Genomic DNA, 24,738 nt, shown 5'->3' on the forward strand with positions numbered 1-24,738 from the left:
TGGGGGCATTCTGGCAGGTAGAGCTTAGTGGTGAGATCTCTACCTCCCACAAAGTTGATTTTCTGGGTGATGCTACCACACTGAGTCATAATACAAGAGACATAATCTGGAAGGGGCTATTCTGCTTCACAACGTAATCACACAGAAATGGTTGCATAGAATAGTCCAACCTTGTCATAACCTTCAATTAGATCGATATTAGTGGTATAGATTGTCGTTGGTTTATCAAATTTCAATTTATCAAAAAAATATATATAATATATAAAGATCTGTGTATTCTTTTCCCATGATGGGCCGCATCACCATGCTACATGAAAACGGATCGATACACAGAGCAATTTCCTATGAATGATTGAGCATTTGTGGGCAGCCATTCTATATCACTGATCTGTAAAACTCATTTTATCAGACAAATTTGAGTTCCTAGCGGCCAGACAGGGCGGCGACATGGTTGCCCCATGTGTCCCAGGGAACACCTTTATAAATTCTCTGACAAACTTGTACATGAGTAACACAATCCTGTACAATCCCCGGTGCGGCGTTGAACTGTGAATAGAAGACCCAGCGGGCACATTATCAATTACACAACGCTGCGTTTTTCCAGAATATGCCAGTCGTCGAAAATAAAAACCAATGACCGGGAGCCTCAGAAACATGAACGTTCTGGAACATAACACCCAAGAGAACATGATTCATTGTGAAGTGCCCCTCAGATCCTGACCCAAAAATATGTAATTTTAGATGGTGGTGATAACATTTTAAGTAAAACAATGTTTAGGAATCCCACATGCAAGTTTAGTAGAAAAATATGCCCGATAATAACCCAATTAGGACAAGTTTCTAAGTAGATTTCTGTACAAAGTCTGTGGCGAAATTAGCCATTACAAAACAGAATCTAATTTGGAAAATGTAAACGGTCTAATGTGTTTAAGACATCTGAAGAGCTGCCTCGTATTATTGCCATTCAGGAATAGAGGCGAGTAATAAATGAGCAGAATACTGTAACGGCCTTTGTTATGTCTCAATGGAATGTGAAACAAGACATTCATTTCTCTACCATTCTAAATATGCTTTGATATTACCACATTATTATTCTCCGGAATATCCCTATGCCGTGTCTATAGGGTTTTTATGTTCCCAGAAGCACATGGTTTATGTAAACAGAAATGATGTTTGGAATTAATTTGATCTCCATAGGGAAAATGTCACATAGTACATACAATAATACAAAACATAGAAGTTTGTAGACTCTTCAGGCAAGGTCATGCTTTAAAAAAATCGCTCGGGGATAGCAAGTTAGACCCTATCCACATGATAAGGTCTAACTTGCTGGTCAATGGGGATCACAGTGATCAGACCCCCAAGGATCGGGAGTACGGGGATCTGTTGTACCCCCATTGCATCTGAGATGAACGGAATAGCCGCTGCATGTGGGACTGGCTTCTCTGGTCATCGCGGGCGCAGCGGTTGCCCATCATTGAGACCCCCACTGATCATGAAGTTAGGCCCTATCCTGTGGATAGTGTCTAACTTACTGGACAACCACATTAAGCTCAAAGGAGGATCTTCCATCAAAATCAAGCATGAACACTTACCAGGGGCACTTACTCATAGATCCAGGCACAGAGAATGTGGTAATCTTCTTATATTTGTTATCCATGTTAACTTTTAGTATTATGGTAATGAGCCAGAAGTGATCTGGGGGGCGGTGCCAGAACCCCTAGATTTGAAGGCAAGAGCACGTATCACCACCCTCCCTTCTCACTCAACACTTCTCCTCTCCCTCTGCCTGCTGTATTGATTACCTTTAAGGGTCCAACACCCAGCACCCACACCGGTCTCCTGTTCCCAGCAGCCCTCATAGCCATAAATATACAGTGATGAGAGTTGAAAGCTGAGTAGAAGCTTAGTAGCAGCTCAAAATGGCTACGCATGCTTCCTGTTATGTATGCTGTAGAGTTGAAGCCCCAGAGACTGCCACAAACTACCGGTAGAGTACTGTGTGTAACACCCCCCACCAACGTGATATTCACAACATCATAAGGACAAGTCTTCAATACCCTTTACGGGATTGAAGATGATAAAATTCTAGTGGTTTCTAGTCACTACCGGATTGGGTTGCTTGGAACCCAAAACTGTTGACGTAACTCCATTCTGAAAGCGATTGCCTCTTATGATACCACCCCTTTAAGCATGATCAAGTTTATTAGCATAGCACTGCATTACCCTCTCATAGGATCACCATTTCCTTGTGTTTCTCTACGAACCCCAAAACTTTTCTTCTAAAGGGACATTTAGACACTTTTCTAGTAGAAGTCGGTGATTTCTATCCTAACCTATATTCTCTATAGACTAGATTAGGTCTTAGGACCATAGAGGCATGAGTACTACACAGCCTCAATATATTGATTATAGTTCTTGAATGGATAAGCATATCCACTAATTTCTCCTTATTTTAGGACGCTGGTGAAATGGTGCGGTCATTTGTTGGTGGCTTGGAACTAATCGTGAACTTGTTGAAATCCGAACACATAGAAGTTCTGGCGAGTGTATGTGCGGCCATTACCAACATAGCCAAAGACGAGGAAAATCTGGCGGTCATCACAGACCATGGGGTGGTCCCCTTATTATCAGCACTGGCCAACACGGTATGTATAAGAAGAAAAGGATGGAAAGCCATGCTTCATCAGGGAAGTTCTCATCAAACCTGACTTGGAATTCTTGTAAATCTCAGCACTAAGACACAAAGAAATCATTGTTTCACACAGAAAATAGTGGAGACCTCTCCAATAAACTTCCGATAAACCAAAGATTGTAACTGCATTAACTCTCCAAACCACGAAATCATTTCCATGAAGTTAGTGCAATGTTATGGCTGTGTTACCTTATGGCCAGAGGCGTACAAATAAGACATTACATAAGACAAGTGTAGTCATGATTGCTCTGTCTGATCTCTGGTCTAATCTAAGACGATATAGGAAACATTTGGTAAACCTTGACTGATGTCTTCATGGTTTTTCTCATCTATATTGAGGCTTAAAGAGGAAGTTTCCAAATCTCCACTAACTTCAGTTTAATAGATGCCATGCCACTGATTCCGAAACAGCTCAATGTATGTGATTGGTGGGAATCCAACAACTGGACCAAACCACTCCCAGAGCCAAAACATATAGGGGCAGATTTACTTACCCGGTCCTGTCGCGATCCCGCGGTGCGTTGTCCGACGAGGATTCGGGTCTGCCGCGATTCACTAAGTTCGTGCACCCGAGTTCCTGCACTGAGGTCCGCCGAAGTTCACCTTCTTCCTAGTGCATGTGAGTGCTTGATCTTGCGACACAATTCGTTTTTTAAATTCTGAGTTTTTTCCGAATCCGTCGGACGGCCACACCCTTCGTTTTCTATTGCGTGCATGCCAACGCCATTGCGCAACAATCCGATCGTGTGCGCCAAAAACCCGGGGAAATTCAGGGCAAATCGTAAATATTCGGCGAAAGTGCGGCGTTCGGACCCTTAGTAAATGAGCCCCATACTCTGATTAGAGCTTCTGAATTCCAATCATAGTATAGATTTGAGTATTGGTTAATTGCTGGAACAGCTGATTTCTGCTGCACAGGATGCAGGTATCAGACATCAAATTTGAGCCTTGAACCCCTTCCCTCCCACTAATCACATAGAGAAGACCTATACAGGGGAACAGAAAGAACCTTTAAGGCTGGTACACGCCCATATTACAATTCATGTTATAATATTACACCAATAGCCTACTCAGGGCCCATTCTACACTGCTCCGTGGCCAGTGTCCAACTGGCCCACAAAGTACCAGAGGGTGGCCCATGTTGAAGCATTGGTCCTCAGAAAAAATTTTTATGGTGGGTCAAAGGAACCCTATTTTGACACTGTGTTCGCCTATGATTTTTTGCCTAGAGGGGATGTCTACCAAGAGGTGTATGTCAACTATTAAGGATCTGAAAGCCACAGTTGAGATGGAAGAGAAAGGTTGGCCAAATACTTAGCCAGGTGCAGATTTATGCAAAAAGTGTTAGAGTTCAAAAACTAAAGAAATCTTTGAGACTAAAGTTTTCACCACAGAAGGTGTAAATTATCCCACTGTGGATATGATAACACAACGGATAACACAACAACCCTGATACCAAAACTTAAAGGAATTGCTGCCTGTCCATCCGTAAGTAAAGCACAGCTGATGACTCCCGCCACTAAGTAGGATGAAGGGGTTTCAAGTGTTTTTCCAGGCACCGTACAGAATTGTTGGATTCATATAGTATCTGCCTGTGTCTCCTCATGGAATAGGAGACCTGTAGATCTATAAGAAGGTCTCATAGGAGTCTGGAAAGTTGTAATGATTGTCATAGGCTTAGAAGACCTTGATGAAGACCCAAAGACGATCACTTATGGTGCACACCTGATATGCTGCTTTCTTCTGTTAACGTTGACACTGATCCAATATAGATGCCCTAATGTAACAATGCCTTCAATTTTTAGAATTTTTAGGAAAATCAGGCATCACAAAATCTGTTAGTAGCGTCGGAATTACCACTAATAACAATGCTACATACCAGGTTAATGATTGTATAATACTTTTCTGTTGTATGAGTTATTGGAAACTTGCTATAGAAAATATTTTTCCTCACGTTTCCATTCAATAATTAACTGTTTAATTGCCTCTAACTCGCCAGCCATTTCTTACTCGGGACACCATTGTAGTTTTTGGCACTTTGTAAGGTATAAATAAATTCCTAAGACGTCCTGAGTTCATATCATATTTTAGTAGGTTGTTATATAATATGAAAAGTTAATATGTGAGTCTATAATTGAAAAAGGATCTGCTTGTAAGACGGCGGCCACAAGCTCCTAACCCTGCGTCTCTCTCCTATCACTCCCATGACACCTGGCTGCTAAAAAAATGTTAGCAAGTCGATGTCTCCCTCCCCGTGCGGAAAATCAGCATGCTGAAAACGGCAATAAAACCCGAGATAACATTTCACTCATAAGATTTTGATGGCACCTAAGCCTTGACAACCTCTTACGTCTTGGTCATGGAAAGCCAATAACGGGAATACTTTCTTCACCACAGCGTGAAAAACTCTCCATATTTTTTAAGCATTATCCAATCCACCAAGGGACCTTTTAAAATTATGACTTTCGAAAGGAAAATTTAAAAACTAACTTCTATAGTTAGAAAAAAAAGTACATTATCTTCTTTGTTTCTTCTAGACGGATGATAAATTGAGGCGCCACTTGGCTGAAGCCATCTCCCGTTGCTGCACGTGGGGAAATAACAGAGTGGCTTTCGGAGAAGCTAACGCTGTGGCTCCTCTGGTCCAGTACCTGAAATCCAGCGACCCTGCGGTGCACCGTGCCACGGCTCAGGCTCTGTTTCAGCTCTCGGAAGACGCTAACAACTGCATAACTATGCACGAAAATCGAGTTGTCAAAGTAAGTTACACAACAACCGATTCCTACCATAGAGTCCGTGAGGGAAATTTATTACCATGAGACTCTTTGAAGTCAGCTTTGCTGGAGACTTGCATTGCCTTTACGATGCTGCAAATTTATGAGCTGTTTAAAAATCTGGTGCATCTTGAAGTCTAAAATGTTGCTCCATTCTATATACCACCCCTTCATTGTACTGAGACAATAGGGGGAAATTTATGAGGACTTATATGCCGTCAGGCATTGAAATTATTTACCCCTTTACACTACTTCCATGTCAAATATAGAAAAATCCCGGGAGGCCTTGCCTGCGGTAAGAAAAAAAAAAGAAGACATACATTCCCTGCTCTGGTTGCAGCGTTGCTCCGGTACTTCTGCAATGGGTTACAATGGGTCACGGGACCCACTTCATAATAATTACTTCTGCTTAGACTTCCTGTGTTGTTCTCTCATCTGAAGAGGCCAATCATGAGTGGAACCTCTCGGCCATATTTATGGGAAATCCCCATTAACTGAGAAGAAAAGCTAATTGGTGGGGTAGCCAAGTGAAACCAATGGACCTAAACCTCCAATCAATATACCTGGGGAAGTACTATAGTGACATGTGGAAATGCCGGTCCGGTGGCACTAGTCATACTGTCCTGTACTGGAAGCTACGTCTTCGTAATGGAGCAATATGCTCAAGACAAATGGCTCACTACCAGGAGAGAATGGGGCTCCAAGGGACTCCAAATTGTGTATAGACATTAGTTCAGTGTGTAGAGAGAAAATGATAGATAATAGTCTGATTTATAGCGAGTCTCCCTCAGTGTCTTCTCCTTATTACTGTCAGGGATCCTTCTTATGATGCCGTAATAAATGAGTCTCTATCTACAGCCCCGGTAGTCTTCTCATCAATGACCCCTTCATACATTGAGTTCAGTGCTTCCTTATTTCCCGCTTGTGCCGTATTATTTTCCTGTTCCTTTAATGTAACTATTTGTTTTTATTGGAAGTAAATTCTAATGGAAAAAGGACATGTTAATTACATACCATAAAAGCTCTATTCACTAGTGAGGGGCACTGATGTAGAATAGACCCTTCACCAGATGCTGAAGAAGCAGCAGGAAAGCCGTCCACCTATCCTGGGATCAGAAAGAATTTTTTGTCTTGTCTTCCCGAAACGGGACTAATTACCCCCAATTATTAAGTAGCTGCAGTTTATTTTTTTATTATTGCAAGAACTGATGACGTCCAGGCAGTGCAGGGGCAGAGGCAGGTGACGCCTGTCACTGGATATTAATTAGTTAGTCTTTACCCCGCCAAAAACAAGCTCCCTAGTTAATCCATCATCCACAGAATAACACCTTAATCCAACTTCTGCTGCAGCCGAGTCTACAATGGCATCAATCACATCACTCCAAAAAACGAGTTCAAAAAGACAGGCCAACACATTAAACCAAACGTCAGCTTTTGCAGACTCGGCTTTATTTGTTTAAGGAAAGGGGCTGCTGGATGGTGGAAACCCTTAAACATACGGTAAACTGTATTTAACGGGACGTCAGGTGCTAAGGTTCTCTGCAGAACTGATGGTAGTGGCAAACTGATGCTTTGCTAAGCTAAATGCCTAAAAGATGAATTTTGGCTTAAAGGGTTATGGTCCGGATAGGATAGGTCATCAATATCCAATTGGGTTGGGGGTGACAACTGGCAACCTCTGGCATCGGAACAGACGGTGAGATAAAACCAAAGTAGATGGTTATCTTCTCTTTGCAGTCACCAAACCTGGTCATAGTGCATAGGGTTAAAGTAAACCATTTATGTATATACTTTTGTTGTTCGCCCCCCAGGAGCTGTGGGTCATGTGCATGGATTGGCACACCCCTCCAACCACTGAGTGTTTAGAACAGGGAGGGCATGCATACTGTAATGACTATTAGCCAGAAGCCAGCAGGACTTGGGATGTCACAGGAAGTTCCAAATCCTGGTATCTGGAAGTCCTGTGGCGAACACTAGACTTTAACAGGCTAAGTATCATGTAGGTGACCCTAGTAGAGTCTTATACTTACCCCGTTACAATTTGGTATAAGTGGCAAAACCTTTAAGCAGTTTGTGTAAATCAGCTTTTTCTCTCCATACTCCAATGATGGGAAGGAGAGATAAAGGAACCTAATAGTTAATTTAATGACTTAACTCTTTACACACATTCCTTGGAGAGATGAATCATCAAGAAAAAATGGAAAGAGTTAATCGTTAGCCTTCTTATCTGTCTGAAGGAGGCTTTCAGATACACTGCTCACTATAGGAAACAGAGAAGCTGCTTAACTTAATGAAGTATATTACAAAGATTACTATTATCAACTGCTGTACTTTGCTGAAATAAAAATAATTACTTCTAAGGTTTACTTACACTTTAAGTGCTGGGCTCAAGCTTTAAACTCTGAGCTTGCAGTGGCACCATAGGCTGCCAGGAAGAGTCATTAATGGGGGTGTTTGGTCCACACCAGTCTGATGACTTATCAAGTACAGGCGGTCCCCTACTTAAGAACACCAGACTTACAGACGACCCCTAGTTATAAACGGACCTCTGGATGTTGGTAATTACTGTACTTTAGCCTTAGGCTACAATAATCAGCTATAACAGTTATCACACGTGTCTGCAATTAAGCTTTAGTGTTGAACCGGATTTTTCTGACAACCCAACATTTTTAAAATCAAGTTGTCACAGAGACTAAAAAAAATTGACTGGGGTTACAATTATAAAATATACAGTTCCGACTTACCTACAAATTCAACTTAAAAACAATCCCATGGAACCGATCTTGTACGTAACCCTGGGGCTGTCTGTATCTCAGAAAACCCATTTAATTTAAAAAAATATGTGTACTGTATATTTTGCGCACCAAATGTATTATGTTTTTTCTACACGTTTTCTACATTGGATTGGCGCGAAGTAAGCCAACTAGTAAATGGTGTGAAGTTTTAGAAATGTGTCATAAGACTCACCATTTGTATCATCTGGCACGGGCCCGTTATGGCACATTTTTGAACTGCCTGGTCCAAATTTATCCTTCCCCAATATTAAATGGTAAAAATTTGTACCAGGTCCCTAACTAAATATAGTATTGGTCTACTATTATGGGGAAGAGACATTGGGGCACATTTACTTACCCGTCCGGAAGAGTTCCCGAAAGTGCATTGTCCGTGTATAATGCACTGTGCCGCCATTCACTAAGATCGTGCCCCCGATATCCTGCATCTATTGCTTCCCCGCTCAGATCCGACAGAGTTCACCTTCTTCTTCCCGATGCATGTAAGTGCATTGGTTGTGACGACCCGTCCCCCAATTTCTGTCACATGAAGGCCGAGGCTGATGTGCCAAAATCTGATTGCGTGCGACACAATCCCTTTCTAAATACCTGTCAAAAAGACACAAATCCCGAAAACTTCGGGAAGTCCAACGGAAATGCTATTCGTGGACCCTTAGTAAATAAGCCTCAGTATGGCTGGCTTCAAAGTTAACCGAACCTGTGCACTCCCACTAGTTACAGCCCTGTATAATTCTGTTTAGATTGGGGGTCCCATCATGTGGCAGCTAATTCTATAAAGCTACAAAGTGTGAAATATGTTTCCAAGCCGTCATTTTTCATGGGGGTGGTCAGGGAGGTCCAGAATCCATCTGACTAAAGTTAACATTAAAAAAAAACCTAGGGTAAGACTATCGCATTACTCGACTTTTGGACTATACAACAAGTGGTGTATTATAGTCTGTCTGATCCCATCAAGGGGAAAATTCTGGGCACAAGAGAGTGGCTTATCTTTGCCTCAGAGCTGGCTTGTACTAAGACATTGAGTAGAGTATGGTTTGGATACTCTACCGAGCGGCTGGCATCCGAGCTTCTCTTGGCAAACATCGAGGATGTTTTTAGCCTTACAAACAGGAGCTTGTACCTTCGCGCAGCTTGTTTTCTAGAACGTAACACACAAACCAATTCCACTTCTTCTCTCGATCGTTTTGATAGTCGAGAAATCTTTTTGAAATCCGAAGAAAATCGAGATCGGTTTAAAACGAGATCCACAAACAAACCAACCTAAACATATGCAGCTACATTTAATGGAAAAGATTGCTATTTCCTACGTCTGCCAGTTCCTCATCGAGCCAGAGAAAGAGGAATCTGGCACTGTCCTCGGTTCGCAACTTCATCTTTCATCTGCATTTCTCTTCTGTATTTATCTTGCTTCAAGAAAATTCAGAGAATGTCTTTTCCTTCCGACTTGGCTCTCGCCGTAAACCACAGAAATACTCGGAGCAGCGTCTTGCAATTGTTCGGCTTTGTGTACAGTACATGTCGCCGGCTTCTGCTAAATAACAAATGTATGTTTAATGTGACAGCTATAAAATAAAAGATAAAGCAATACTTAAGACCTCTTCTTGTATAGCATAAAATCACGGTAAACCTCCCGATTTTACATCCTTTTTCATTTCGCTCGGGTTAAATTGACATCCTCTGGGTGACCTCACTGTCGGGCTCGGAGCCAGCTGATCTTTAGTTTTTCGAATGTTAATAAAAACATTATCATAGCCTTTAGCGTCGTAGTATCTCAATATCTGGCTGAAGACGGGAGCCAGAAGTGGATTTTGACGAGGGAGACTCTAATTCCGACTTTATTGAAAGTATTCCTTTTTATATGTATATGACATGTAGATGACTCTATAAGAGCCATCTATACAGAACGTCTTTGTGTTTCGGGTGGGATTCCTTGGTGGGATGTAGACACTTGTCATTCTGCCTGCACTTGCGATGAAATAGGAAGCATGTGGATCTTGGAAGTGGAGTGTAATCCTCATCCTTAGTGGTGGTTCCTCCCTATCTTTAGCACATGTTGTTCTTGTCTTCAGCACCAGGATTATGGGTTGTCAATGTGAAGGTTCATGCCTTTTCTGTTCATACTTTTATTGGAATACAGTACAAACAGGAGTGCAAATAAGGATTGTCTAAGACTCTTCCTTCTATGCCACGTCACTCCAACATCTTCATCACCATCTATATTAGAAAGCATTTGGCAGGCACACCTGGTGGCTTTTCTTTCTGACGATCAGGCATATTGAAATCAAATCCATCCCATCAAACTGTAACTAATTAGTTACAAATACACATTACATGGTCCACCAGGCCTGGCGGGTTATAACTCTATAATGTAAATGGTCAACTAGGTAGCTCGAAGAGATTGGTGGGAATTTATTATTGGTCCTGTGCCATAAAATGATAAAACTGTGCCCAAAATATCTAAAAACACCTTCGGACACATTTATGAAGGCTTTTCCGACTCGTGCGACAAAAGGACCATGAGGAATGGGCACTGACTTTGGAAAAGGAGGCATGTCTATAAGGAAATTAGTCAAAAAACTAAAATTTTGGAGGGCGCACAGCTAAAATCAGGTCTAAAAGTAGAACTTGACAGTCTTACACTGCAATAGAGTCATCATTATCATGGGTTATGATGTTCTGAGAAGCCAGGATACTGGTGCAGCCCTAGACTAGTGTTGTCGAGGTCTGCGACACATGAATGAATTTCCTCTATTGCTTTACATTACATATGTCTCTAGGGATAAGATGATCACAGGCTGACCTCATAAGATCTATTGTGAGAACTTTACAAAACAAGTATACAACTTATCTGCAGCACCCCCAAAGGAAAAAAAACTGAACATTACACAGAATCCATCAAGAGATGGTATCGGGTCCTAAATGGAAAACTTTGCTTGAAAAGTTCATCTAAAATTGATTTTCCTAACTTAATGGTAAAGATCATGGTGTTCGCTTACTACAACAGTGATATTTCAGGGAAACAATCTAGCTTTATAGTTGCCCCATTCAGTCCAGGTCTTTTCAAATTTATCTTTAGTATGGCAAAACATAGCGGTAATATACGGTGTTCCCAGGAATCCCTTTTATTTAAAGGGAACCTGTTATCAGAAATGAGCCAAATAAACCACTACCAGCATGTTGTCAAGCAGCTGAACTGCTTCTAGATCATGTTTATCAGCTTGGAGACATCATCCACAAAATCAACTTTGAAGTGAGATGTTAATTGGTTGTATAAAGTCAAGGAGGCGGAGAGTTTAACACTGAAGTCAAGCTCTCCCAACCTCTGAAGCCTCCTCCCACGTGATTGGTATCATGCGCTGGACCTCAGGAGATCTGGCCAATGATGTCCCTGGATGCATAGATCATAATTACAGTGGAGGAGGCATTTTAAGCAGGGAAAGCTTGACTTCAGTGTTAAACTCTCCACCTACTTGACTCCATGAGATCGAATTTACATCACACTTCAAAGTTGATTTTCTAGATGATGCCTCCACACTGGGCCATGAAAGAGACATCATCTAGAAGCGGCTCAGCTGCTTGACAACATACTGGTAGTGGTTTATTAAGACAATTTCAGATGACCGGTTCCCTATGAGGTAGCCCTGGAGGCATAGTTGCCATTTTCGTAACCAACAGTAGCCAGTCATCAGATCATCTCCATCCTATCAATTACACCTAAGTCAGTACATGTAAACGACAGGTCTGTAGCACTTTTACCGGCTCATATAGACGGGCGCGCGCTCTAACACATGACATGAAACGGGATGTCAGCGTCTGCCTTCAATTTCTGCCTATATTCAGCAATTTAGGATCCCGAGCTGTGTTTTAGCCATAAGGAAACTATGCAGCTGGGATGAGTGATAACAGATTTCCTTGTGGTTATCAGCCACATTGTCAGTATGAGTAGAGGATCTGCTATATTTTATCGTAGGGGATGGATTTCAGTGGAGCACTTAACATGAAAGAATGTTTACTGCGCTGTTCAGCAGACCTGTCATTGTCAGGCGCAGGCCAGATATTACCTTTTTGGATAGTTTCAGTACATTCCATTAAATCCCCCAATAGAGAATGATGTGGATTACTGTTTTATCTCCCGGCTTGACTTTATGATTGCCTACTGTGCAGGGTGCCACCGGGGACCTAATCAGATACATCCCCCATTGTAAGACGACTAAGGACATTCTGCTATACTGAATGAAGATCAGCTGTCCCAGCACCAAGTATAAACCAGACCGAAGATTTTATATCCTCAGTATCATCTACATTCCCTCCATTATTTATAGTTCTCCACTTGGAGTCTGATATCTTTCTACACCAGGAACAGGTATATGTAATGGGAAGAGCAGATACAGGAACACAGAAGACAGTAAACCCTAATACTAAACCAACCAAAGGCCTTACCTGCTTGCCTCACGTGCCACACAAGGACAAAACAATACTAACAGATAAGAGAAGCTGACGGAACCAGGTCACAACAGATAGGGTAACGAGAGCTTACAGTCTATGAGGATGAGGGGGTAACGAGAGCTTACAGTCTATGAGGATGAGGGGGTAACGAGAGCTTACAGTCTATGAGGATGAGGGGCTGACACAAGAGCTTACAGTCTATGAGGATGAGGGGCTGACACAAGAGCTTACAGTCTATGAGGATGGGGTGACACAAGAGCTTACAGTCTATGAGGATGAGGGGGTAACGAGAGCTTACAGTCTATGAGGATGAGGGGGTAACGAGAGCTTACAGTCTATGAGGATGAGGGGGTAACGAGAGCTTACAGTCTATGAGGATGAGGGGGTAACGAGAGCTTACAGTCTATGAGGATGAGGGGGAGACACAAGAGCTTACAGTCTATGAGGATGAGGGGGTAACGAGAGCTTACAGTCTATGAGGATGAGGGGGTAACGAGAGCTTACAGTCTATGAGGATGAGGGGGAGACACAAGAGCTTACAGTCTATGAGGATGAGGGGGAGACACAAGAGCTTACAGTCTATGAGGATGAGGGGGTAACGAGAGCTTACAGTCTATGAGGATGAGGGGGTAACGAGAGCTTACAGTCTATGAGGATGAGGGGGTAACGAGAGCTTACAGTCTATGAGGATGAGGGGGTGAGACAAGAGCTTACAGTCTATGAGGATGAGGGGGGACACAAGAGCTTACAGTCTATGAGGATGAGGGGGGACACAAGAGCTTACAGTCTATGAGGATGAGGGGGGGCACAAGAGTTTACAGTCTATGAGGATAAGGGGGTGACGCAAGAGCTTACAGTCTATGGGGATGAGGGGGTGACACAAGAGCTTACAGTCTATGAGGACAAGGGGGTGAGACAAGAGCTTACAGTCTATGAGGATGAGGGGATGACACAAGAGCTTACAGTCTATGAGGATGAGGGGATGACACAAGAGCTTACAGTCTATGAGGATGAGGGGGGGGCACAAGAGCTTACAGTCTATGAGGATGAGGAGGTGACACAAGAGCTTACAGCCTAGGAGGATGAGGGGGGCACAAGAGCTTACAGTCTATGAGGATGAGGGGGGACACAAGAGCTTACAGTCTATGAGGATGAGGGGGGGCACAAGAGCTTACAGTCTATGAGGATAAGGGGGTGACACAAGAGCTTACAGTCTATGGGGATGAGGGGGTGACACAAGAGCTTACAGTCTATGAGGACAAGGGGGTGAGACAAGAGCTTACAGTCTATGAGGATGAGGGGGAGACACAAGAGCTTACAGTCTATGAGGATGAGGGGGGACACAAGAGCTTACAGTCTATAAGGATGAGGGGGGACACAGGAGCTTACAGTCTATGAGGATAAGGGGGTGACACAAGAGCTTACCGTCTATGAGGATGAGGGGGATGACACAAGAGCTTACAGTCTATGAGGAAGAGGGGGTGACACAAGAGCTTACAGTCTATGAGGATGAGGGCGTGACACAAGAGCTTACAGTCTATGAGGATGAGGGGGTAACGAGAGCTTACAGTCTATGAGGATGAGGGGGTAACGAGAGCTTACAGTCTATGAGGAAGAGGGGGTGACACAAGAGCTTACAGTCTATGAGGATGAAGGCGTGACACAAGAGCTTACAGTCTATGAGGATGAGGGGGTGAGACAAGAGCTTACAGTCTATGAGGATGAGGGGGTGACACAAGAGCTTACAGTCTATGAGGATGAGGGGGTGAGACAAGAGCTTACAGTCTATGAGGATGAGGGGGGACACAAGAGCTTACAGTCTATGGGGATGAGGGGGTGACACAAGAGCTTACAGTCTATGAGGATGAGGGGGTGATACAAGAGCTTACAGTCTATGAGGATGAGGGGGGACACAAGAGCTTACAGTCTATAAGGATGAGGGGGGACACAGGAGCTTACAGTCTATGAGGATAAGGGGGTGACACAAGAGCTTACAGTCTATGAGGATGAGGGCGTGACACAAGAGCTTACATTCTATGAGGATGAAGGGGGTGACACAAGATCTTACAGTCTATGAGGATGGGGAGGTGACACAAGAGCTTACAGTCTATGAGGATGTGGGGGACACACTTGCTTACAGTCTATGAGGATGAGGAGGGGACACAAGAGCTTACAGTCTATGAGGATGAGGGGGTGACACAAAAGCTTACAGTCTGTGAGGATGAGGGGATGACACAAGAGCTTACAGTCTATGAGGATGTGGGGGACACAAGTGCTTACAGTCTGAGGATGAGGGGTGACACAAGAGCTTACAGTCTATGAGGATGAGGGGTGACACAAGAGCTTACAGTCTATGAGGATGAAGGAGGTGACACTAGAGCTTACAGACTATGAGGATGAGGGGGTGACACAAGAGCTTACAGTCTATGAGGATGAAGGAGGTGACACAAGAGCTTACAGTCTATGAGGATGAGGGGGTGACACAAGAGCTTACAGTCTATGAGGATGAGGAGGTGACACAAGAGCTTACAGTCTATGAGGATGAGGGGTGACACAAGAGCTTACAGTCTATGAGGATCAGTGGGTGACACAAGAGCTTACAGTCTATGAGGAGAGGGTGACACAAGAGCTTACAGTCTATGAGGATGTGGGGGACACAAGTGCTTACAGTCTATGAGGATGAGGGGGTGACACAAGAGCTTACAGTCTATGAGGATGAGGGGGTGACACAAGAGCTTACAGACTATGAGGATGAGGGGGTGACACAAGAGCTTACAGTCTATGAGGATGAAGGAGGTGACACAAGAGCTTACAGTCTATGAGGATGAGGGGGTGACACAAGAGCTTACAGTCTATGAGGATGAGTGGGTGACACAAGAGCTTACAGTCTATGTCTATGAGGATGAGGTGGTGACACAAGAGCTTACAGTCTATGAGGATGAGGGGGTGACACAAGAGCTTACAGTCTATGAGGATGAGGGGGTGACACAAGAGGTAAAGATATTGTATAATAATCCAGCCATTCTTTATAAGGGAACAATCTAAAATAATTTAATAAATAAAAATTCTGCTGCTTGGACCAGCCCTCAGCCGCCATCTTATTTACAAGGTGCAAGGCGAAAGTGACTGCAAAGAAGCCTGGAGCTTGGTAAATATCTGGTGTTTGCCGGGTAACAGACAGGAGATAGGACATAGGATGGATTAGTAAAGGGAAAGTTGACATTTCATGCAGTTAGTGAGTGTGATAGACTTTCTTAAAGAGATGGGTATTAAGAGAATGTTTGAAACTTTGGAGGATGGGTATTAGTCTGAGAGTCCGTGAAAGGGCATTCCAGAGAATTGGTGCAGCTCGGGAGAAGTCCTGGAGACGTGCATGAGAGGTTCGAATTAAGGTAGAGATTAATCTAATATCACTGGCAGATGGAAGAGTACGTGGAGGGTGATAGAATAACATGAGAGAAGAGAGATAAGGAGGTGCAGCATTATTCAGAGCTTTGTGGATGAGGGTTATTATTTTAAAGTGAATTCGGAAGAAGACAGGCAGCCAGTCAGTGATTGGGACCGTGTAGCGGTCTGAAGGACAAGTTTGGCTACTTTCTTCATATATTTCAAACTTTTTGCCCAATACAACTATGACCAAGGGAAATGGGGAGATGAATGGAAAAGGTTACTTGATGATTCTCCTTAACATATAAATGTGTCAAAATTATAAGAAAATATGGAGTTTTTTAATCTGTTATATTGAGCCAGTGGAAACTACTTACGATTAGTGAGAAAGCGGGGCAAGGATTTTGATACTTTACCTGAGTACAGGGGGTTCAGTCCTCCACAACCTTTGTAGTAGAGTTTAGCTGTTCTGCACACATAGTTTTTGGATATGCTTGACTTTCTTGTACTATGTAGTTATTGTTAGAATATCTTAAAATAAAGATTTTTTTTTATTCTCGAAACAAGGAATGTTCAAGCTCAGTATCATTGCCCAAGTTCCAAATGTTTCATGTACTTCGATGGAGTATGTAAGTAGTAATTCTGCCTCCATATACTTAATCCCATCAGACCACTTTGGCTTTGAGTTACATTTTAGTTGCGTTTTTACAGTCTCTGCGCTCAGTAATTTTGTGGTAGAAAAGCATGCATAGCGCATATTTACATGATAACATAGGCGGTGAGCTAAAGCAGACGGACGTAAAGGCCTACTCATGGCTTCTGTTCATAAAGGAGCTATTGTAGCGTTGCCTATGGTGAAGCCCACATGCAGGGGAGCAGCACAATATATTCTATGGCCACATATGTCATTATTTTCTTTTTCATAACTCCCAAATCCTTAAGGGGTTGTCCTAGCTCTTGTGAATATTATTGTATTGAGAACAGTTATTATACATGCATTATTCACTACTAATAGTGTGTACCTGGGAAATATTTCACCTCCCTCCAGCACGGTGGCTCAGTGGTTAGCACAACAGTCTTGTAACACTGGGGACCTAGGTTCAAGTCCCATCCAGGGTCAACATCTGCAAAGAGTTTGTATGTCCTCTCTTTGTTTGGGTTTCCTCCGGATCCTCCGGTTTCCTCCCACACTCCAAAACATACTAGTAGGTTGATTAGATTATGAGCCCCATTGGGGACAGGGACTGATTTGGCAAGCTCTGTGCAGCGCTGCGTAATCTGTGTTGCTATATAAATAAAGGAAGTATTATTATTACCTCCCACCTTTCCAAAATTGTAACTGGGGGGTTGTGTGAGCCAAGGAAAATTTTACGCCCTCATGGCACAATGCTATCTTCCTTCCTAACCACGATCCTAGACTACCATCATCGTATAATACCTCCCTAATTCCCCCCCCACATTATGTAAAAACCCAATCCTCCAATGTATCCCCATTTAGAAGCCCCCACTTATAATGTCTTCTTCCTCTAGTCCCACTTATGCCCCTTTTCTTTTAGCCCCCATAATTCCTGTAACTTTAGTTAACTTTTATAACCCCCCCAACTTATAATCCACTGTCATGTTGTTTGCTCACTTATGCCTCACTGTTCCCTCCTCTTTCTTTTTTGCTGTAATTTTTTTTAAAAATCAGATACTTTCCTATCCCCGTTTCCCCTGCAGTAGCCCCGCCTCTTACTATGATGCTGCTCTGATGTCATCACATTGCGCCTCACAGCCTGTGCCAGACACAACAACGGCAGAGGCAGAGACACACATTGTATACAAGACACACATAATACAGTGTATGCGGATGGCAGTGATGATCAATCTCTAGAAAATAAAATCACAAATGTGGACTCTGTGTAGGCCTTTTGGATGTCTGTATCCAGTAGTCCTCAAAAATTATGTTGTAGAATCGACTGGTTTTCATGAAGAGTCCATGAAAACAACATGGCAGTCATAGCTGATTCTCCATACAGACCAGGATTGGCCACATTAATGTGCATTTAGCGTTATCCTCATCTTACTGAGGACATAATAGCAAGGTGTGTAACGTGAAATAGCCCTAGTCCTAACAATTTTCTTTCTTTGTTCTGTTTTTTTAGCTTCTCATAGACCTGGTTGGCTCCACCGACTCCGTTCTCCAGGAAGCCGCAGCTGGATGTATCGCCAACATACGTCGCCTCGCACTGGCCAATGAGAAAGCCAGATATGGTTAACCCTTAAAGAACATAAAATATCTTTGCCGTTTTCTCAATTTCAATTACAGATTACTCGCTGCATCAAACTTGATTCATACTCACAAAGCAGACAGTCATTTTCTAGTCTAAGGACACAACCAACACAATTCATACTGATATCAATACATTATCATGCTCAGTAATTGTAACTATTCATTCTAACCTGTGTACAAAATGGCCGTCCTTTCCGGCTATCGGCAAATTCCACTTTATACAGATTTGGTATTCAGTATCGAAAATGTTGACTATGCAAAACGTGTAGATATTATTCTGACATCACGAGTAAAAGTCATGAAACACTGGAAGCCAAAATGTGTTGAGTGCTTCACAGCATGTTCCAAACCTGGATCTTATAAACCTGTCATTGGCCTCTGTCTCCTAAGTTTTGAGATCCACAAAAAAAAAAAAAAAGTTAAATAACCATCAGGAATGACGGCTGGCGGCATTGAGAAAATAAAGAAGTGACCAGCTGGAACGTCCACCTCATTCCAATATCGTTCCGTCATGTCTTACCATGTTACCAACATCTAATTATAGGGAAATCGCTAATATATACTTCTACTGCTTCACTGCATTCTACAAATACACAACCCAACACAACCTTCTTCTGTATGGAAATAACAGGCCTGTGTACTGCAAGGACAACTCTATATACTGCAGAGACCTGTGTCCTTATAAATCTGTCTGTACACTCAAGGTAGACCAACCATAATTAACATGTAGACGTTTTCATGACAGTGTCGGATCCGTGTGACCCACACTTGGATCTGACACTCTAGTTTTTAGAAACATTATAGTATCAATCTGAAAATTGGCAACGTTTCAAGAACCACAAACGGGACTTTATAAACCAAAACGTATAGTCTGTCACATTTTTATTCAAAACATATTTTTCCAACTCGAAATTTTTTTTTTAAAAAAAGAAGGAAACTGGTGGATGAGTAAGTTATGGAGACCCCGGTGATCCACCAATGAGTCTAAGTCGGAAGATCTTGGCTTTTAGTCAGAAGGCTACACGTCATCTCAGCTTCCAGAGAGGGGTGGTTTTACACAAACGTATTTAGACTGTAAATCGCGGACCAAATGTAGGCTATGTTGCTCGAATATGATGTTTGGAGACACAGAACGACTGACCCACATGCCAAACGTGATTACAGTAAAGGAGAGAGTCCCTTGGTGAGGCAGAGACTTGTAGATGACTCATAGTCCCAGACAGTGTTGAATTCAGAAATTATGGCCAACACATGGTCACCGATTTAATACACAGTGGGGGACATTTACTTACCCGGTCCATTCGCGTTCCAGCGGCGGCTTCTCCGACGAGCGTTCGGCGATTCATGAAGGTCCTGCGCCCGATGTCCACCAGGTGTTGCTGCTGCGCCGAGGTCCGCCGAGTTGCGTCGGAGTTCACTGATCTCTTCCTGGTGCATGTGAGTATGGCGCGTGCGACCAATTATTTTTTTTTAAATGAGGCGGTTTTTCTGAATCCGTCGGTTTTTCGTTCGGCCACGCCCCTCGATTTCTGTCACGCGCATGCCAGCGCCGATGCGCCACAATCCGATCGCGTGCGCCAAAATCCCTGGGGCAATTCAGGGAAAATTGCTGCAAATCGGAAATATTTGGGTAAAACGTCTGGAAAACGTGAATCGGGCCCTTAGTAAATGACCCCCAGTGTGAACAGGGCTTAAAAAGTAGGGTTTTGCTAAGGTTGGACAAGCCACTACGAAGTACCATGAAATCCCTCCATAGGGCTAGGAGAAGACATCCTCTTTGGAAGCTGCCACCTTGGTCTATTTCGAATGGGATGAATCAGTATATCAATAACCTAAACATTATCAATTTATAATGTACTACCTAGTATGGCCCGTGTGTACAATGATAATGTTTCCAGGTACTATAAAACCAAACATAAGGGCATCTGCAGTGATGCTCCTTCTGCAGCCTCTAAACTTGAAAGCAGAGTCAAAATTTGCTCATTTTCACATGATTTTGGAGTTTTTTTTCTAGGTAAAAGAGATAAGATTTCACATAAAAATAGAATTTTCAAGAAGAAAATACACCTATAAGAAACTTCTTGGCAAATATTGCAGAGTAAGGCTGCATGGTGGAAAATCATGGTTGAAGATATACTCAGAATGGGTTAGGACCTATTTCTCACGAGCTAGTTCGGTCCGAGCACTGGTGGGATTTTCCACACTGAACTTTGCATCAATGGACTGAAATCAGCAGTGAAGTGGTTCAAGATTCGGTCCGGGAAATCCTGACAGCGCATAGACCAAGTTTCTCGGACCAAATTCACTCATGGGTAACCGGCATTATTGAAATACTTCAACCATATATCCACTCAGTGTCGGACTGGCCCACCAGAGTACCAGAGGATCCTCCGGTGGGCCCTGGCTCAACCCAATACTGAACCCCAGAGGTCCATCAGAAAACACCGCAATTTGGAGGCTGCTAGAGTATATTTCCTAGGGGATAATGAAGAGTGGGCCCCCAAATTGATTTTCTCTGGTAGGCCCAAGGAAACCCAGTCCGACACTGTATCCACTGACTCTGGGTAACACCACCTGGTTTCTTCCAGGGAAGTAGCCATCACTACACAGTATGTGGTGACCAAACCTCCTTGCTGTACACAGGTTTTTTGTAATCTGGCAGAGGGGCTTCTTGAAAATATCAGAAAAACTCCACTACTTTTGTAGGTTACAATCAAAGACCATAACCATACAAATGCCACACAACTAAACTGGGTGGTCCTCAGGTTTTAGATGAGCACACACTAAAAATTTGAATGTTGCATCATAAAACCATAAATAGAGCCCTTTTACCCTGGATTTGAGCACATCTTCGATTTATCATGAGGTAACTTATGTACTGTGCAGCATGAATACTAGTTTGTACCTGAGGAACATGTCACATACCTCCCAACTTTCAAAAATTGGAAAGAAGGACAACTGGGGCCGGTTGCGAGCCTTGGAATAGATACAAAGCTTATGGCACGCACACTACTATCCCCTCTCAAATCCACACCCCCTAGAGCAGTGATGGCGAACCTATGGCACGGGTGCCAGAGGTGGCACTCAGAGCCCTCTCTATGGGCACTCATGCCATCTTTCCATGGCAGGGTTCGCCAGATAGGACACAAGGCCTCTTGCAGTCCCAGGCAGCCCAAGACACTGGAAGGAAGCTACAATGATAATCCAAACTTTTTCTCCTTCGTTCTACTGTATTAGTGTCCTCAGGTGCCTATACAATTTAAACACGTGACAGAGTAGGGAGTAATAAGTTACTGTTTAAATTATTGCATTGGCACATTGTGAAAAATATATGGGTTTTGGATGTAGTTTGGGCACTCGGTGTCTAAAAGGTTTGCCATCACTGCCCTAGAGTACCCGCATGGTATAACATCTCCTTTAAAGGCTCCCTACACTGTAAATACCTGTGTAGTGTCCCCCACTTAGTATAATGCCCCCACACTGTACAGTTACCCCAATGTGTCATCTCTTAGAAGCCTCCTATTCAAAATTCCTCCCTTCTCTTAGCCCTCATAATGCCTGCGACTATGGTTAACTTTTAGAACCCCCCCCCCTACTTATATTCCACCGTCATGTAGTCCCCTCACTTATGCATCACCGTTCCCTCCTCTTTCATTTTTGCTGTCACTTTTTTAAAATCATATACTTCCCTCTAAATCATCTCTATTCCCTATCACAGCCCAGCTTCTTTCTCTGATACTGCTCTTATGTCATCACATGTGTCCCACACACCAGTGGCAGAGGGGGAAAATCCAAAATGGCACGTTACATTTTCTACAATTGCAAAATGGCTTCTATGGCAATTCCCCAAATCACGTTGCATGTGACTAGCTAAAGAAAAGCTTTCGTCGTCCATCTACAAAACACAATCCATGTGCCAAATTTCCTAGACCCACCGTGACCGTGTGCACTGACCTATAGTTACGTTACCATTAGACGTTGCCTATTTGGGAGGTCAATGCATCGCAACAGACTTGGTCATGTGACCATGATAGGTCAAGGAAGAGTTTCTCTCACATGGACCTTGTCTCTTGACTGTCACAGGTGCTCCTGCGACTCTTGTCCCGGATCGCAGGCACACCCAAGCACCCTGCTGTTTCCCTGCATTGTTTCCTTCGGCCTGGCACCCGTCTCCTAGGGCGCTCTGCTGATTGCCACTGGCCATCCCTTAATTTAATCAATAGCTGGCCCCTGCCTACATATCCTGCCGGATCTTTGTGCCTCAGTGTAAAACTGTGTTTGATAGCCTGCATTTATACTGATTTCCCGTTGTGACCCCTATTCCGTTCCTAACTTTGCTTCTCTGCTGCCTGCCCTGACCTTCTGCTTTGCTATTGACTACAATCCCGTGCTGCCTGTCCTGACCTCTTGCTGTCCCCCCTACGATTCTGCTCTACGACTCTTTACTTCGCCTTGGCCACCACCGCGGACAAAGTCGCACCTGTGGAGCGACCTAGTGGTATCCCGCCGCAGCAACACCAACCAGCTTTGCGGCGGGCTCTGGTGAATACCGGGTGCCACTTACATTCTGGTCCCAGGTGTCGGCTTACGTCATCCCTTCGCGGTGGTTCAGTGGATCCACTACCCCTGATCGTGACATTGACTCCACACGATCACAAAAAACCGGCCTCAGCACATGATGTGGATCTGGGGGGAGAAATTGAGTATGAAAAATTTCTCCCCCAGATTTTCACACTGAATCTTTTGCAGGTCCATAAAACTGTTCCATTCTCAGAACTTCCTTAAAATTAATTATGACATCAAGTTCTTGATTTAACAGAAAATAAAGACAATTTCCATATCACGTAAAAAGTAATCCAAGTAAAATACCGAAACGCAGGACTATAATAAATGATACACAAAAAAATGCTTACTCTTTGAAAACCAGAATTCCCTCAGAATACGTCCACTGGAGTCCCACACATTTTTATTTTCCTAAAGTCTATGTTTTATGGCCATTTCGGAAAGGAGCAGGTTTATGAGATCATTACACAAACCAAGCAGTTCCAACCACAAAAAAGTGCTGATTTACTTTTACATAAGTTCTACCACATGCTAAACAGAGCGAGACGAATAATGATGCCAATATATTTCTAGTACAGCTCCATATGATATCAGGGACATATAGCAGAGCAGTATACAGCAGGAGGACGGCTGGATCCTAAAACTGAAAATCTGCTCCGTTCATATAAATGATGATTACTGAGAACTCGTTTTGACAAACTTTTTACAACAAAATCTGGAGCATGTAAATTCTCCTTAAAGGAAATCTAACACCAGGATGAAGGATTGTAAACCAAGCACACTTACATACTGGTGTGCCCCCCTTTTTAAGACCTTTTCTTTTTTAGTTTCTTAAACCGTCGTTTTTACAAAAGAAGGTTCTAAAAAGTTAAGCAATTGAGCTGAATAAATGTCAATGCAGACCGGAGCCCCTCAGGCTCATTTGTAAAAATTTAAACCTTTTTTCATAAAAACAAGGGCTTAAGAAGCTAAAGGAAGAGCAGATCCTTATAGAGAGGGCACGCACCAGTATGTCAGTGTGCTTGGTATACTATCTAAGATCCTGGCGGCAGATTTCCTTTGATAAACCAGGGACACTTACCAGGGAATCGTCCTGTATTTGTTATCCATAACCTTCCTTCTAAAATCAACATTTAAAATTATGCTAATGAGTCAGAGGGGCTCTGGAGGTGATGCTGTAACTTGATAGGCTGTTACACCGTCTGAGCATCCTCTCTGCTCCTTCAGCACTTCCCCCTCCTTCTGCCTGATGTAATATCACGACAGCAGGGAATTTGAACAAGTGTTGAACAAGTGGAAAGGGTAAGTAATTGGGGCTCTGCTATCTCTGAAGTGCTGCCCAAATAATTTTATTTTTTATTTTATCATTTTACGCCTTTAGAGGAATCTGGACTTCACTGCCAAAATGTCTCGTGCTACCTGTTTACGTGGTCCTTTGTAGGCGATTATTGTACTAGATCCAAGAGACAGCAGTTTGAAGCACCAGGGGAGAGGCAAAAAGCTCTCAATTGCAGGCCGAGGTCTGGACAGGCAGAATCGGGTCATATATTAGGACATATAAACTGGCTTGACTTTAGGTCACTACATAAGGTCTAAGTGACCTTTTTGGTTTTTTTTAACTTTTTCACTCCCCTAAAGTGATCTGGACATTGTAAAAAGGTCTCTTGGTTGGCGTTGTGGGTGATGATTGCCCCAGGGCCAAGAATTTGAAGTTTCAGGAGATTCGGGTTTTGATAGAAGCTGATATACGGATGGCCAGAATTCTTGGAAAATTCAAAGTCATGACATAGAATGGGATGTACAGTAAAG

The 24,738-nt window shown here is 43.1% G+C and overlaps 1 protein-coding gene across 2 annotated transcripts in view; it reads left to right on the plus strand.

Annotated features, from left to right (window-relative positions):
- Window positions 1–18,685, plus strand: part of ODAD2 (outer dynein arm docking complex subunit 2) — a 91,313-nt gene extending 72,628 nt beyond the window's left edge. The window contains exons 18-20 of one of the 2 annotated variants that reach the window (XM_072154087.1): window positions 2,460–2,648; window positions 5,233–5,454; window positions 18,239–18,685. In XM_072154087.1, the coding sequence (XP_072010188.1) occupies window positions 2,460–2,648; window positions 5,233–5,454; window positions 18,239–18,352 (525 nt within the window). In that variant the 3' untranslated portion in view covers window positions 18,353–18,685. Of the gene's footprint in view, window positions 1–2,459; window positions 2,649–5,232; window positions 5,455–12,425; window positions 12,531–18,238 lie in introns of those variants that run through there. The other variant, XM_072154088.1, reaches the window with a different exon arrangement.
- Window positions 18,686–24,738: the final 6,053 nt, after the last annotated feature.

The sequence above is a fragment of the Engystomops pustulosus genome, chromosome 5 (assembly GCF_040894005.1).
Source record: "Engystomops pustulosus chromosome 5, aEngPut4.maternal, whole genome shotgun sequence".
Lineage (NCBI taxonomy): Eukaryota > Metazoa > Chordata > Amphibia > Anura > Leptodactylidae > Engystomops > Engystomops pustulosus.